Below are 14,114 nucleotides of genomic sequence, written 5' to 3' on the forward strand. Positions count from 1 at the left end.
CAACACTCTATCCATGCCTTTCTTATCCTATGGGAAAGAAAAATAATCATCCCAATCCTTGTTGCCCTCTGCCAAAATGATCATCTCTTCAGAAGTTCCCACTTGCAAGTGATGGTCTGTCCAACTGCAACCTCTACTCCCGGGACAATGGAAGAAGACGGAGGAATGCCGGAGCTAACTCCCTGCCCTAGTGTATGCTGGGATAGCAAACTTCCTTGTTGAAACCAATTAGCATAGTTCTGAGCATCTCCTTGTTACTCCAACCCTAAGTATCCCCAATACACTTAGTCACTCAGTCACCACCTCTAATGTCTCAATTAACATTGCTCACTTCAATGCCGGTGCCAGAGACTTGTTGAACACATGATTTCCCCTTTGGATGCCTGTTTTAATTGACTTTGCTCCTAATATCAAAGGAAGTGTTTACTGTTGGTTAAAATTGAGCCCTGCAGTGAATGGGGCTTTAGTGTTCCAGCTACAGTCTTATCTCCTCAAGGGCCTATATATAGTTCCTCATTGTTTGGTGTTTTAAGATGCTCCACGGTAATTAAAAACTATTTGTAAATTAGCTGGCATAAAATAGAATTACAGGGCATGTGGTTCCCAGGGAGCTGATATTGCACAAAGACCATTGGAGGATGTTCAAGTTTAATTTAGCTTCAAAGATCAGTGCTGACTTTGATGGGGATTGAGAGGCATTATCAGCAGGTTGGAGGCCCTAGTTTTGGAGATGCAGAGCGGAAACAAGCCCTTGGGCTCACCGAGTCTGCGATGACCAGCGATCACCCCATACACTAGCACTATCCTGCACACTAGGGGCAATTTACAATCTTTACCAAAGCCAATTAACCTACAAGCCTTCTCCTCTTTGGAGTGTGGGTGGAAACTGGAGAACCCAGAGAAAACCCATGTGGTCACAAAGAGAATGTACAAACCCCATAGTCAGGATCAAACCCAGGTCTTTGGTGCTGTAAGGCAGCAACTCTACTGCTGCGCCACTGTGCCACCTACTAGCCTGCTGTACCTGTGAGTCCAGCTTAGATCAGTATCTAACCACAAACTAAGTCCTCCCACCCAGCCCCTAGCTCTTGTTTCTAGCGTTTGATGCTAAAATAACCACGGACTCATAATTCCTCATTGAAACAGGAGTTAATGACTTTCATGTTTGAATGCGATCCAGGCAAAGATGAACAATAAAAATCATATTTGAGGATTGATTTATCTGTCCACCATTGTGTGACTTCAGTCTCTTCTCCTTCCAGTCAGAAGAGAGTGTATTTAAAAGGTTGACTTTTGCCACAAGTTGTCACCAGCTGAATGCCACGGATTCTGCCGGGGCTCCTCAGGGCTGGGTGCTTGTCCTTTAGACATTCGCGCTCTTGGCGTGTGTTGGGTTTGCCATGGACGACGAGCCTTGTGAAGCGTAATAATACCTGTTCTCCTGACGATCACGTGAAGGGCCGGCGCAACAGGCAATCACCACCCCTCCAAACAGGCAGAGCATTGTGCCGATCCAGCCCACGAAGAGTGAATACCCAAAATTGAAGAGGTACTCTACATTGTGGACCCCCACCGGAAACCAGATGGTGGCCACTGCTGAGCAGATCGCTGGAAAATACAAACAGCAGGAAGGACTTGTGATTATGTGCCAATATTGACCATCTTTTAATGGTAGTTGAGGCAGGTAATATAACAGCATGTAAAAGACGGGGTACTGATTTTGGATGATCACCCATGATCGTATGGAATGGTGGTGCTGGCTTGAAGGGCCGAATGGCCTACTCTTGCACCTATTTTTTATGTTTCTATGTTTCTACTTGGACAGTACATGGACAGGAAAGTTTTAGAGGGATATGAACCAAACAGGGCCAAATGGATGATGGTCAGGATGGATGAGTTGGGCTAAAGGGCCTGTTTCCCTGTATGGTTCCAAGATTCTATGAATCTTGAAGTGATGACCATGCATCACAATATTGCTCGCCTCATTCTTAATTGAAAATAATTATAAAAGTGAGATGTGCTTCAAAGCACCTTTTCTAACTTTGTGACGTCTTAGTTGTTTAGCTTTAGAAATATAGCATTTAAGGAAGGAGACCATTCAGCCCACTGAGTCCATGCCAAGCATCGATCACCAGTTTCATGTGTGCGATCTATGCACATAGTTCGATATTATCTTTCCCATCCATTCCCTACATACTAGCGGACATTTATAGAGGGATAATTAACTTGCAAACCCGTACACCTTTGGGACATGGGAGGAAGCCGGAGCACTGGGAAATCCACATGTTCGAAGGGAGAAGGTGCAAACGCCACACAGACAACACCCAAGGTCAGGTTTGAACCCGGATCTCTGGCACTGTGAGGCAGCAGCACTACTAACTGCACTATTGTGAGGGCGAGATGATGTACTAGCAAAGGATCCAGGGACAGAAATGACACAGCTGAGTGTGATATAATCCTTGTAGAAACAAGGAGCTGCAGATGCTGGTTTGCCAAAGAAAGACACAAAGTGCTGGAGTAACACAGCAGGTCAGCCAGCATCGCTGGAGAACCCGGATTGGTGATGTTTCGGGTCAGAACCCTTCTCCAGATTGATTGTAGCGGTGGGGGAAAGGAAAGCTGGAAGTGAGGAAGGGCTGTCCCGCAACATGTACTCCTGCAGTCTGGAATGGACAGTCGACAACATTCTCTGACGGATATCTTGCTGTGCTGGGGGGTGCAGGGTAGCGAAAGACCTTTACCAATTGTACAGACCTGGGCTTTGTGAATCTATCCCACCGCCCCCACCCCCCAACCCTTCCCATAAATTTATACCCCCCTCTCCAAATTCCCTTCCAGGGAAAATCCCCTGGGGCAGTGAATCAGTAACCCATGAACTATCTGAAGAGAACAATTTTTCTCCACTTCTTTGGCTCTTCAGTTAGCTGGGGAAGGTCTTTCCCAATCATGGTCGACAGGGGGATGATATGCTTTCCCTGAGCCACGCGGCTTACTTACCCAGCAGAATGAGGAGAAAGGCACCCAGCAAGGATCGCTTGTGTTTGGAAGAGTGGGACTCGGTTCCGCAGCGCATGCATGGCAATGCCATGAGAACGAGGAGAATCGCGGGCAGTCCCAGGATGGAGGCAGTGATCATCAGTGCACGACTTGTCTGGAGGTAGGCTGCACAAAGGGAGAGAAGTCATATGTTGAGCAGGAGGTCAGAGAAGCAACGCAGATGATGCTTTCAGGCCAGTGGGGACTCGAAGAAAGGCTGAGGAAGTGGAGTCTATTTCTTGGAGGAGTTAGATAAAGGAGACAGAGAGATCTTGGCCTCCAAGTTCATCCCTCCCTGAAAGTGACAACACAAGTAGATAGTGTAGTGAAAACAGTATGTGTATTGTGCCATTCAACGTAAGAATCAGGAAGTCATGATGCAGCTTTATCGGACTTTGGTTAAGCAGCATTTGGAGTATTGCATGCAGTTCTGGTCGCCCCATTGCAAGAAGGCTTTGGAGAAGGTGCAGAGGAGGTTTACCAGAATGATACCTGGCTTAGGGGTATTAGCTACAGGGAGAGATTGGACAGACTTGGATTATTTTTCCTGTAATGCTGGCAGTTGTGGGGAGACCTGATAGAAGTATATGAAATTATGAGAGACAAAGAATGAGTTGCTGGGGATGGTGGTTGAGGCAGATACAATACAGGTCGACCACTGATTTTCCAGCACCTTGGTTCCAGAGCCTTGCCATATTATCCATTTTGCTGGACCATTTGTGGGCCTATCTCAAGGGGCCGAGATACCGACCCACAAATTTGGCCTTGGAAGTTGGCTATGGGAACGGATCTGCCGGCTCCGGCCGGACCAGCATTCCAGAGCCCCTGCCGCTGAGGGCAAATTCGACTCACCAATCGGCCGTGGAAGTCCCGGTGAAGTCGAGATCGCCTGCTAAGCGTGACATTTTCAGGGGGACTTCCGGGGTGGAGGGGTATTTTAAGTGCTCTCTCGTAATTTTGTCTGGATTAAAGTATGTGCCCGTTCTTCCAGATGCCAAAAAATCTGTGGTGGACCTGTAGTGGTATTTAAGAGACTTTTGATAGGCACATGGATATAACGGGGATTGGAGGAATATGGATTATGTACATGCACATAAGATTTAGTCGGCACCAGTTCCGGTGCTGTACTGTTGTACTCTCTATGTGAGTGGTGTAATAGAGAGCTTTATCAGTGAAGAACACTCCCTCGACCCATTCCACTCAGCAGCACGCTAATGATCAAGGAAGTTGGCAATAAAGAGGATGTTGTTTCTGGAACAGCCCCAGCAGAGTGGAGGGTAGCAAACATATCACAGACTTATTTAAGGAGGGAGAGAACAAAACAGGAATCTGTCCATCACTGAGCCCAATCTCTGTTGATGACAAGATGCTGATATCCATCATTGAAGAAATAGTCACAGGGTACTTAGAATATCACTACATAATTCAGCAGATTCAATGCATTCTTTTAAGGGAAAGTTCACATCTGACAAACCTTTTAACTTTTCAAAATGCAATGAGCATGGAGGAGGGGGGAGCAAACTAGTGGATGTAATAAAGATGTATTTTCAAAACTGTTAGGATTGCGATTGGGGAAATATTAGTTTAGTTTTTACTTTAGTTTAGAGGTGAAGCAGGGAAACAGGCCCATCTTGCAAACTCCGCACAAAGAGCACCTGAGGTCAGGATCGAACCCGGGTCTTTGGCGCTGTGAGGCAGCAGCTCTACCCGCTGCACCACTGAGCCACCCATCAATTAGTTTGTATTGATTAAGAACAGAAAGCAGAGAATAGGAATAACAGGAGATTTTTAGGTTCGGCTAGCTTGATTAGGCAACTTAGATGGCATAGATATGTTGGACTGAAGTTTCCATACTGCATGGCTCTCTGACTTTAGGGTAATGCTCCATCCGCTTTTTATTTATTAGTCCTGAGCTTCTGAAGGAGACTGCAGAAGCTGGTGCCAATAACATGGGTATGGTGGTCGTATCACCAGACTGGTGAGTCTACTGCCTGGAATTACAACCCAGAGACCTAAGATCAAACACCAACATGGCTCGCCCTAGAGAGGACATGACTGCTTTGGTGAGGGTCTGGAGGAGATCCACCAGAATGTTACCCATGGAGGAGGAATCCTATTAGAAGAAATAACATGCTGGCAAATACAAGAGATTACAGATGCGAGAACAAGATGAAAAAAGCAAACTGCTGGAAGAACTCAATGGGCGACGTCAAGAGTCAAGAGTGTTTATTTGTCAGATGTCCCGACAACAGAAATGAAATTCTCACTTGCCTCAGCTTTACAGGCCTGTAAACGCAATACGGATAATGCCCAATTAACTAAATATTCAATAAATTAATAACTGCAACCCTCAAATCCTCTATGCAACAAAAACAATCTGTAGACGTTTATAGTTGAGGTTACCGTTGTGTACATGTGTAATGTTCAGAGCCAAGCAGCATCTGTGGAGGCAAAGAAATGGTCGGCATTTCGGGTTGAGTCTCTGAATCAGGACTTTATTCTACAATCTCATCAATCCCCTTGGGTTCCTTTGCCACTTGTGTACACCTGTGGCAATTAACAGCAACCCATTTCCTCATCAGCTGGTGAGGGATAATTGGAACACTGACACCAGGGACCCACACCATCATGCAGCAAACCCCACAAAGCGAGATGACTAGTGAGGTACTAATACAAAATTGGGAAAGCGAGAAGGAGAGGGGTAAAGAGAGCCATTGAAATAATTTAGCAGGGGAAAGAGGGATTAAAGCATCACTGGCTGATAAAAATGAACACTCAGTGGGCAGCACAGTGATCTGTCTGTATAGAGTTTGCACATTCTCCCTGTGACTGTTGGTTTCCTCCAGGTGCTATGGTTTCCTGTCCCACATCCCAAAGACGTGCGGTTAATTGGCCTCTAGTGTATAGGGAAAGTGGTATAACATAGAACTAGTGTGAATGGGTGATCAATGGTTAGTGTGGTCTTGGTGGGCTGAAGAGCCTGTTTCCAAACTGTATCTCTGAACTAAACAAAACTAAAACTAAACAGAGCATGTTATGAGAACATTAGGAACCAAGGAAAGAGATGGTCCAATTAGGAACAAAAAACAGAAACTCTTTCTTAGTTCTCAGTTCCAATCAATGGTCATATTAACCTTTATTGTTTCTCTTTCCCAGGTGCTGGCTGTCCTGCTGAGTTTTTGCCAGCATTTTCTGTTTTTATTTCAGATTCCCAGCATCATTTCAGCTTTTTAGTTAGGGACTGAAGTGGCAATCTGTGCATGGAACAACAGGGCTTATGTGAAGACTTAATGATCTGGATTCACTAAGGAGAAGGATATTGAACTTGTAGAATAGAGAGAGGGACGGTGAAGTTCTAGAACGTTAGGAGGAGATATTTGATGTCTACCCAGGCTTAAAGATATATCTCCCGGACCTGAGGAGATCCCAGGCTAAGAGAGAAGATTGCCCCATGGATTGGTGCTGGGACCTTTATTACTTGTCATATGCATTGACAATTTTGACGTGAATGTCATAGGTATGAGCTCAGTGGTTTTGCAAGTGACAAAATGGTGGTGATGTTTCTGATAGTCAGGAGGAGCATAATCTAGTTATGTATAAAATTATGAGAGGCAGAACCTTTTTCCCAGGATGGAAAAATCAAATACTAGACGGCATAGCATGAAGGTGAGAGGGACAACATTTAAAGGAGTTGTGGGAGGCTACTGTTTTACACAGAGGGTGGTGGGTGCATGGTGCACTCCGCTGGTGTTGGTGGTGGAGGTAGATACGACAGTGGCGTTTAAGAGTTTATTGGATAGGCACATGGAAATGCAGTGAATGGAGGGATAAGGATTATGCGCTGACAGATAAGAGATGGTCTTGGCATCATGTTCGGCACAGTCATCGTGGTGTTGTTCTCTACTGTTCTATGTTCTATGTTCTATGTCCTGTGTTACAAAACGGTATTGACTCAAGAGTAGATGGAATTCAATTGTGTGGTCATATATACTGGGAGAACCAGTGAGGACAAGGCATACACGATGTGTGGTCATATATACTGGGAGACCAGTGAGGACAAGGCATACACGATGTGTGGTCATATATACTGGGAGACCGGTGAGGACAAGGCATACACGATGTGTGGTCATATATACTGGGAGAACCAGTGAGGACAAGGCATACAAGATGAATGCTGGAGCCCATGGGAGTATTCAGTAACAAATAGACCTTGGTCAACATCCATGGACCATCCTCCACCATCTCAATGATTAACACATGTACTCTTTGGGCTGAAGGGTCTGTTTCCATTCAGTACATCCCTGTGACACCATTGATCTAAAAGGGAGAGAGTGACACAGGAGGTGGGAGTCTGTGAGAGAAGAGGAACAAAGAGAGAGAGACAAGCAGGTGTGGAGAGTGAATAGGAGTGAGCAAGTGAGAGGGAGGGAGGGAGAGAGAAAGGGGGAGGGAGCGAGAGAAAAGGTGATGGAGATGGAGAATACCAAGAGTGAGGGATGGAGAGAGAGCTGAGAGAGAGAAGGGGAAAGGAAGAGGGGGAGGGAGACGGTAGTGAAAGGGAGGGGGGAGACGGAAAGGGAGAGAGAGGGAGAAAGTGCATGAGGGAGAGAGAGAGAGAGAACAAGGGAGGGAGAAAGAGGGAGTGCAAGGGTGAGGAAGGGAAAGAGGGGGAGATAGAAAAAGACAGAAAGGGAGAGAGAAATAGAGCAGGAAAGAGGGGGAGAGTGAAAGAGGGATGGAGAAAGGGAGAAAGAGAGAAAGATTAAACGTGAGGGGAGAGAGAAAAAGAGAGAGAGAGAGGGAGTGAGATGGGAGAGAGAGAGCGGAGGGAGAAAGAGTCAGGGAAAGTGTGGGAGAGAGAAGGGAGATAGAGACATAGGCCGAGAGAGAGGGGGTGGGAGTGAGGGGGTGAGAGGGTACTAACAGGAAGGCAGAGAAAGGGATGTTGATGGTTTGTCACAGATGGTAAGACAGAGTGAACTGATAAGTGAGAGAGGCTGGCACACAGATGGGAAACACATTTCAACCATTGTCAGTGATATAGAAACCATGGACAATGGAAACACGAGCTGCCGCTGCGGACCGGTGACTGGCTGCAGGGTTCTGATGTAAAGGGGGCATGATGTTTTACATTGTTCTTCCTGTTGCAGAGGTGTGAGTGGCCACATTTCCACCTCACTCCGGCAGCACCGTGTTGTGACGATGGGCTGTTTACTCGCAAGGAAGCAATTGCGGGGAGGGGAGGGGGGGGGGTAGTTCTTTTGTGTGCTGCAGCCTCGCGGTTTCCAGCTGCTGCTCGCTGCGGCGTTTCCTGCGTTTGTGCCTCTCCTTCTCCAGCTGCCGCGGATCTCAGCAACCTGCAGCTGGAAAAACATCGCAGGCTGCCCCCTGCTCACACGCACGGCGCCCTCATCCCCCCTCCCCTCCCCCCTCCCTCCAGCGCCCAAGATCTCTTGCAATAGTAACTGAGAACCGTGGCGAAGCGAAAGGGTTTAGACCGAGTTTGTTATGTGTAACAGGAACTCCTTGAGGGTCTCTGACTGGGGCTTATCAAATGTCGCTGCCTGTGTGTCACAAACAACTGGGTGGGTTTTATTGGGAAACTATTACGAGAAAGGGAGTTGCAGGGTGGGCTGTAAGCTCTCCTGCTTTGAGACTTTCACCTCGCCCCCCTCCCCGTGCTGAAACCAGGTTGACCGAAGGAGCACTGCAAAACCAGAGTTCTTTGAAGAGAGATTATGGAGAGATTAGGCCCTGCTCCCACTCACAGCGGTTGGAAAATATCCCTTGCTATCGGTTTGAGGAAAAGCAGGGCCAATTCTCTCAGCGGGCTGCCTAATATTTATACTTCACCCCGCACCGCTGAAACAAACCACCCGGCCCTGGTCTATGTGCTGCACAAATTGCTCGCCGCCTTGCTATATTTGGAGGTTTTCGCACATTCAGGGCGTTGTGGAGAGACATCGGTCATAATCCTGCGCTCTGCTCCTTGGATGCATGTTTGCAAACGGTAGACTATGAGGGGCAATGGTTCTATGATCAATCTGTCAGACCTAACACCCATTCTCAGACAGAGTGATGAGTGAGACAGGTGGACAGACAGTGCGAGTGGGAGAGGAAGAACGAGAGAGAGTGGGAAGGAGAAAGATGGAGACAGAGTCAGAGAAACGTGATGTGTACTGATGACCTTTATAGTCATTGAGTCATGGAGTTACTTCACAGTCAGTTCATAAACCACCTCCCTTCTTTGGGCCATGTGACACATTCACAAGGTCACACAGCATGGGAACAGGCCATTCGTCCCAGTGCACCTACGCCAACCAGTGGGGATCCACCCTGATTAATCCAATCTTCTATCACTTGGGCCATGGTTGAGCCAATGCGACTCAAGTGCTGGTATCTCAGCTTGCTCTTATTGCCCACCCGTGAGGAACTGGGAAAGGATGGCTGCGATGGGGGCAAGTGCTGAATGTGTTTGCCATTGATAGTCTGGTGAACACCTGGGAGACCTGCATTCACACCCAGAAGCAGAGGAAAAAGATCATTCTCAATTTTGGAAACCAGAGGCTTGGATTGGCATATTTCCTGCCGACAATGGAATAAAAAGCAGGAATGCCATCTCAACAGATTACAATAGAAAGAAGGAATTTGGGTTGAAGCAGAACTTTCCACAACCTCAAGATGTCCAACTTTCCACAACCGATGAAGCGCTTCGTGAGTGTAATGATGCTGTGATGTACAGGAGTTAATTAGTGCACAGCTGCCTCCCACCGACAGGAGAGAGGTGAAGGACAAATTGTTTGTTTAAAGTAGACACAAGGAACTGCAGATTCTTGGTTGTTAAAAGTATTAGCTGTGGGATCAAAGTTGTCACAGGAAATGGGGAAAATCTACCCTGCTCTATGTCAAACAGTGGAAATTCTTACGCTGACAAGAGAAGAGACGGGGTCCCCATTTGTACACTCAGCAGAGGGAAGCTGCATCTCTTGTGAATCCAACCCTCCTCCGCACTGCACCAGGGGGCTGTGGGGATGGTCGGCTTAGGGCGAGAACTCAGATCTCCGCAGTGGGCTTGGAACCCACAATTTTCACCCTCTGTAATGAGGGATCATGAGTCAAGAGAATCAAGAATGCCCAATTGTCATATGCACTGATAATGGAACAATGAATTTCTAACTTGCAGCAGCTTAAACATGGTTGTAATCATGTGCAGTCTTTCCGCTGACTGGTTAGCACACAATAGAAAAGCTTTCCACTTTACTTCGGTACACGTGACAATAAATTAAACTAAACTAAACTAAACTAAAGATAGACACAAAATGCCAGAGTAAATCAGTTGGACAGGCAACATCTCTGGAGAGAAGGAATGGGTAACGTTTCAGGTCGAGTCCCATCTAACTAAACTAAACTAAACTAAACTCAACTAAACTCAACTAAACTAAACTAGACTAAACTAGACTAGACTAAACTCAACTCAACCAAACTAAACAAGCCAGGAAACACAATACACACAGATAATATATAATTTTTAAAATCAATAAATTAATAACCACAATTATAGTGTAAAAAAACAATTGCCCTCAGTGCAACCAAAGATAGTCCATAAAAGTTCATAATTGAGGCTAGTGTTGTGCAGTTAACTCATTGAACCACAGCTGACAATGAGGTAAAAGGGTATGGTTAATAATCTTTGGAAAGAAAGCTTGGTAACTTCGTTTTCTTTGCTGTACTCCACAAGGGGTTAACATTTTCTCTTTGGGGAACGCCATCTGCTGCACTTATTTTAAACAGGATTTCAAATCATACCATGGACGCGAGCACAGGAATTATTAAGATATATGTGCAATCATTTCTTCCCTTTGTATTTTAACACTTTGAAGATGAAATGGGTGATGTTATCAGCCTCTGCAGAATGAACCAGGTATTGCTTAATGCATTCTACTGCAGTGTTCAGACACACTCGGTGAAAGAACCAGATGTTGGAGACAAAACATTCGATTAGATTTCGAATAAAGGAGAGAGAGAACGGTGCAAGAGAAGAGAAGAGAAAATTCGATGAGAGGAGTGGACAATGGAGTGTTGTAAACTGAGTGTGTATATCTAAATATCCAACTTGTAAAATAAAGTTAAAGGAACAGGTTATGGCGGCGCTGCCCTAGCAGCTGCGGCTACACCTGCGGTCCATTTGTCTTGTGTTTTTGTTGGTTTTGTTTGTCTTAATTGTAGTTGTGATGTGGTGTTTTTGTGTTTGTGTACTATGTGTGTATGTGGGGGGGAGGGGGGGAACTGTAACATTGTAAATATGTATCCCTTCCGAACGGGGACCCGACCTTTGTGTTCTGGGCCGTGTCTCCGTTCCATCTGCGGCCTACCATCGGCCCAACTCCTGGAGCTGTCGGCCTCCAGGGCTCTGGTTCACAGAGCCCGCGGATCGGACTTCCCACCACCGGAGCCGGCCGTCTTCGGAGGCTGCGGGAGCAGCTGCGACTCGCCTTAGGCTCGGGCCGCGTGGATGCCGACATCGGGAGCTCCAGCAGCGGCAGCGTGTTCGCCCGCCCCGGATCACGGGGCTTGGGTCGCGGACATTTCACCGTCCGGCGCGGCCTAAGATATGCCGCGGGATATTTCTCTGCTGGGCGGGGGCTTCAATGTCGGGAGCCACGACCGCTCCGACGTGCAGCAACAGCGGACTTATCATCGGCGGAGCCGGCCGTTTTCGGAGGCTGCGGGAGCGGCTGCAACGCGACGCGCCTTAGGCTCGGGCCGCTGCGGACCGTCCGGCGCGGCCTGCAACCACAACAGCCTGACTGCGGGCGAGGACAGCAGGAGAAGGGAAAGACATTGTGGCCTTCCATCACAGTGAGGAGAGGACTGGAGGAGACTCACTGTGATGGATGTTTCTTTGATGGATGTTTCTTTTTTTGTGTGTTTTTGGGGTTGGGTAATTTTAATGCCTATTTAATGCTTTTATTGTTGGACTGTGTTTTGGGGGTTTTGGGGTTGTGTAATTTTAATGCCTATTTAATGATTTTATTGTTGGACTGTGGGTGACCGAATTTCGTCCAATATTGGATGACAAAACGTGGGTTTTCTCCGAGATCTTCGGTTTCCTCCCACACTCCAAAGACGTACAGGTATGTAGGTTAATTGGCTGGGTAAATGTAAAAATTGTCCCTAGTGGGTGTAGGATAGTGTTAATGTACGGGGATCACTGGGCGGCACGGACTTGGAGGGCCGAAAAGGCCTGTTTCCGGCTGTAGATATATGATATGATATGATATGACAAATAAAAGCTATCTTGATCTCTATCTTGATCTATCTTGAATAAAGGAGAGAGAGAGAACGGTGCAAGAGAAGAGAAGAGAAAATTCGATGAGAAGAGTGGACAATGGAGTGTTGTAAACTGAGTGTGTATATCTAAATATCCAACTTGTAAAATAAAGTTAAAGGAACAGGTTAGAGGAAATAAGCTTAGTTTAGTGTAGTTTATTATTGTCACGTGTACTGAGTTACAGTGAAAAGTTTTTTTTTGTTGCGTGCTAACCAGTCAGAGGAAAGACTGATTACAATCGAGCCGTCCAGTGTACAGATGCAGGACAAAGGGAATAACATTTAGTGCAAGATGAAGTGCAGGGCACTAAAATGTGGAAGTTACCTGGCATTCTGAGGATGTCAGACATCGTCTTGCAATGGTAAGCAGAAGATGATCGGTAACATTCCGTCCACAGCCCCCGCAGCTTGAATTCGCCAAAGTGATGACAATCAGAGCCCTGTATTGAGCAGGTCTGGACCCACTCTTTGGTGCCAGTGGCAATCAGGATACCAATCCAGCCCACGGAGCTGAGGATGAAGCCCAGAACGTGCAGACACATAGAACTCATCTCGCCTTCAAACACCCGAGCTCGTCAGCAGTGATCAAATAGTTCGTGTGTTGTTTCTTCTGAATGCGTCCCCTGAAACTGTTACCGAGAACACTCGGAGTCAAAGGCTTCCAAAGTACAGCCCGTTTGTGTTTCCTTTCTCTGCTGCTGCCTGCTTCCCCTTTGGAAAGAAAGTCTTCCAGCGATCTGTTCACACAAAGTGAGGCTCATCTGTGATAAACTCTCAGAATCTTTGGCCTGAAACTCTGAGCAGCCAATGAGGGCTACAGAAATCACCCCGAGGGGCAGGGATAAGTTTTCCTAGCCTATCTGTGAAGTGCATAGTAAGATGGTGATGATTATCTCTGAGTGCATGTTTCCAGTTAGGGAAACCAAGTCCGGTACATGTAATTTACGCGATTATAGATCAGCTGTAGAAATTGGCGGAGAAGTGGCAGAGGGAGTTTCATCCAAATAAATGTGAGGTCTTGCACTTTGGGTGGTTGAATGCAAGAGGACAAAGTAAAATAATGGCATGACCTTTAACAACATGGATGTAAAGAGGGATGTTCGGGTCCAAGTCCATAATTCATTGAAAGTGGCAATACAAGTAGATGGAGTGATATAGAGGACATCAGGTATGCTTGCCCTCAATGGTCGGGGCATTGAGTAAAAGAGTCAAGAAATCACAATGCAGATTTATAGGACTTTGGTTAGGTTGTATTCGGAGTATTGCGTGCAGTTCTAGTGACCCCGTTACAGGAAGTATGTTGACATTTTGGAAAGGATGCAGAGGAGTTTTACCAGAATGATAGACACAAAAAGTTGGAGTAACTCAGCGGGCCAGGCAGTATCTCTGTAGAAAAAGACTGGGTGACGTTTCGGGTCAAGACCCTGCTTCAGACTGGGAGTCAGGGAGAAACGAGAGATATGAAAAGTATTTACCAGAATGGTGCCAGGATTGGAGGGTGTTAGCTACAGAGAGAGTTTGGACGGACTGGGGTTGTTGTCTCTGGAATGCCGGCGGTTGCAGAGAGACCTGATTGGTTTGGGAACAGCTTCATCGAAGACTGTAAGAAATTGCAGCGAATTGTGGACGCAGCCCAGACCATCACACAAACCAACCTCCCTTCTAGTGACTCCATTTATCCTCGGCTAGGCTAGCAGCATAATTAAGGACGAGTCGCACCATGGCCATTCACTCTTCTCCCCTCTCCC

General features: G+C 46.7%; 1 protein-coding gene across 1 annotated transcript; it reads right to left on the bottom strand.

Annotated features, from left to right (window-relative positions):
• Nucleotides 1–829: 829 nt before the first annotated feature.
• Nucleotides 830–13,093, bottom strand: LOC144599550 (claudin-11-like). Its single transcript, XM_078410572.1, has 3 exons — nt 12,692–13,093; nt 2,998–3,162; nt 830–1,608 (listed from the first exon to the last, which is right to left on the bottom strand). Exons 1-3 carry the CDS (start codon nt 12,915–12,917, stop codon nt 1,364–1,366), a joined length of 636 nt encoding a protein of 211 aa, XP_078266698.1. The 5' UTR covers nt 12,918–13,093; the 3' UTR covers nt 830–1,363.
• Between the last annotated feature and the right edge of the window lie 1,021 nt (nt 13,094–14,114).

Source organism: Rhinoraja longicauda, chromosome 13, assembly GCF_053455715.1.
Source record: "Rhinoraja longicauda isolate Sanriku21f chromosome 13, sRhiLon1.1, whole genome shotgun sequence".
NCBI lineage: Eukaryota > Metazoa > Chordata > Chondrichthyes > Rajiformes > Arhynchobatidae > Rhinoraja > Rhinoraja longicauda.

Excerpts from the sequence above, each read along its gene's own strand:
- LOC144599550 (XM_078410572.1), bottom strand. The coding sequence starts at position 12,917 with ATGAGTTCTATGTGTCTGCACGTTCTGGGCTTCATCCTCAGCTCCGTG. Across the intron at positions 3,163-12,691 it reads TGACATCCTCAGAATGCCAG|CCTACCTCCAGACAAGTCGT; the intron begins GTAACTTCCACA and ends CCCTTTGTGCAG. Across the intron at positions 1,609-2,997 it reads CTTTCTCCTCATTCTGCTGG|CGATCTGCTCAGCAGTGGCC; the intron begins GTAAGTAAGCCG and ends TGTATTTTCCAG.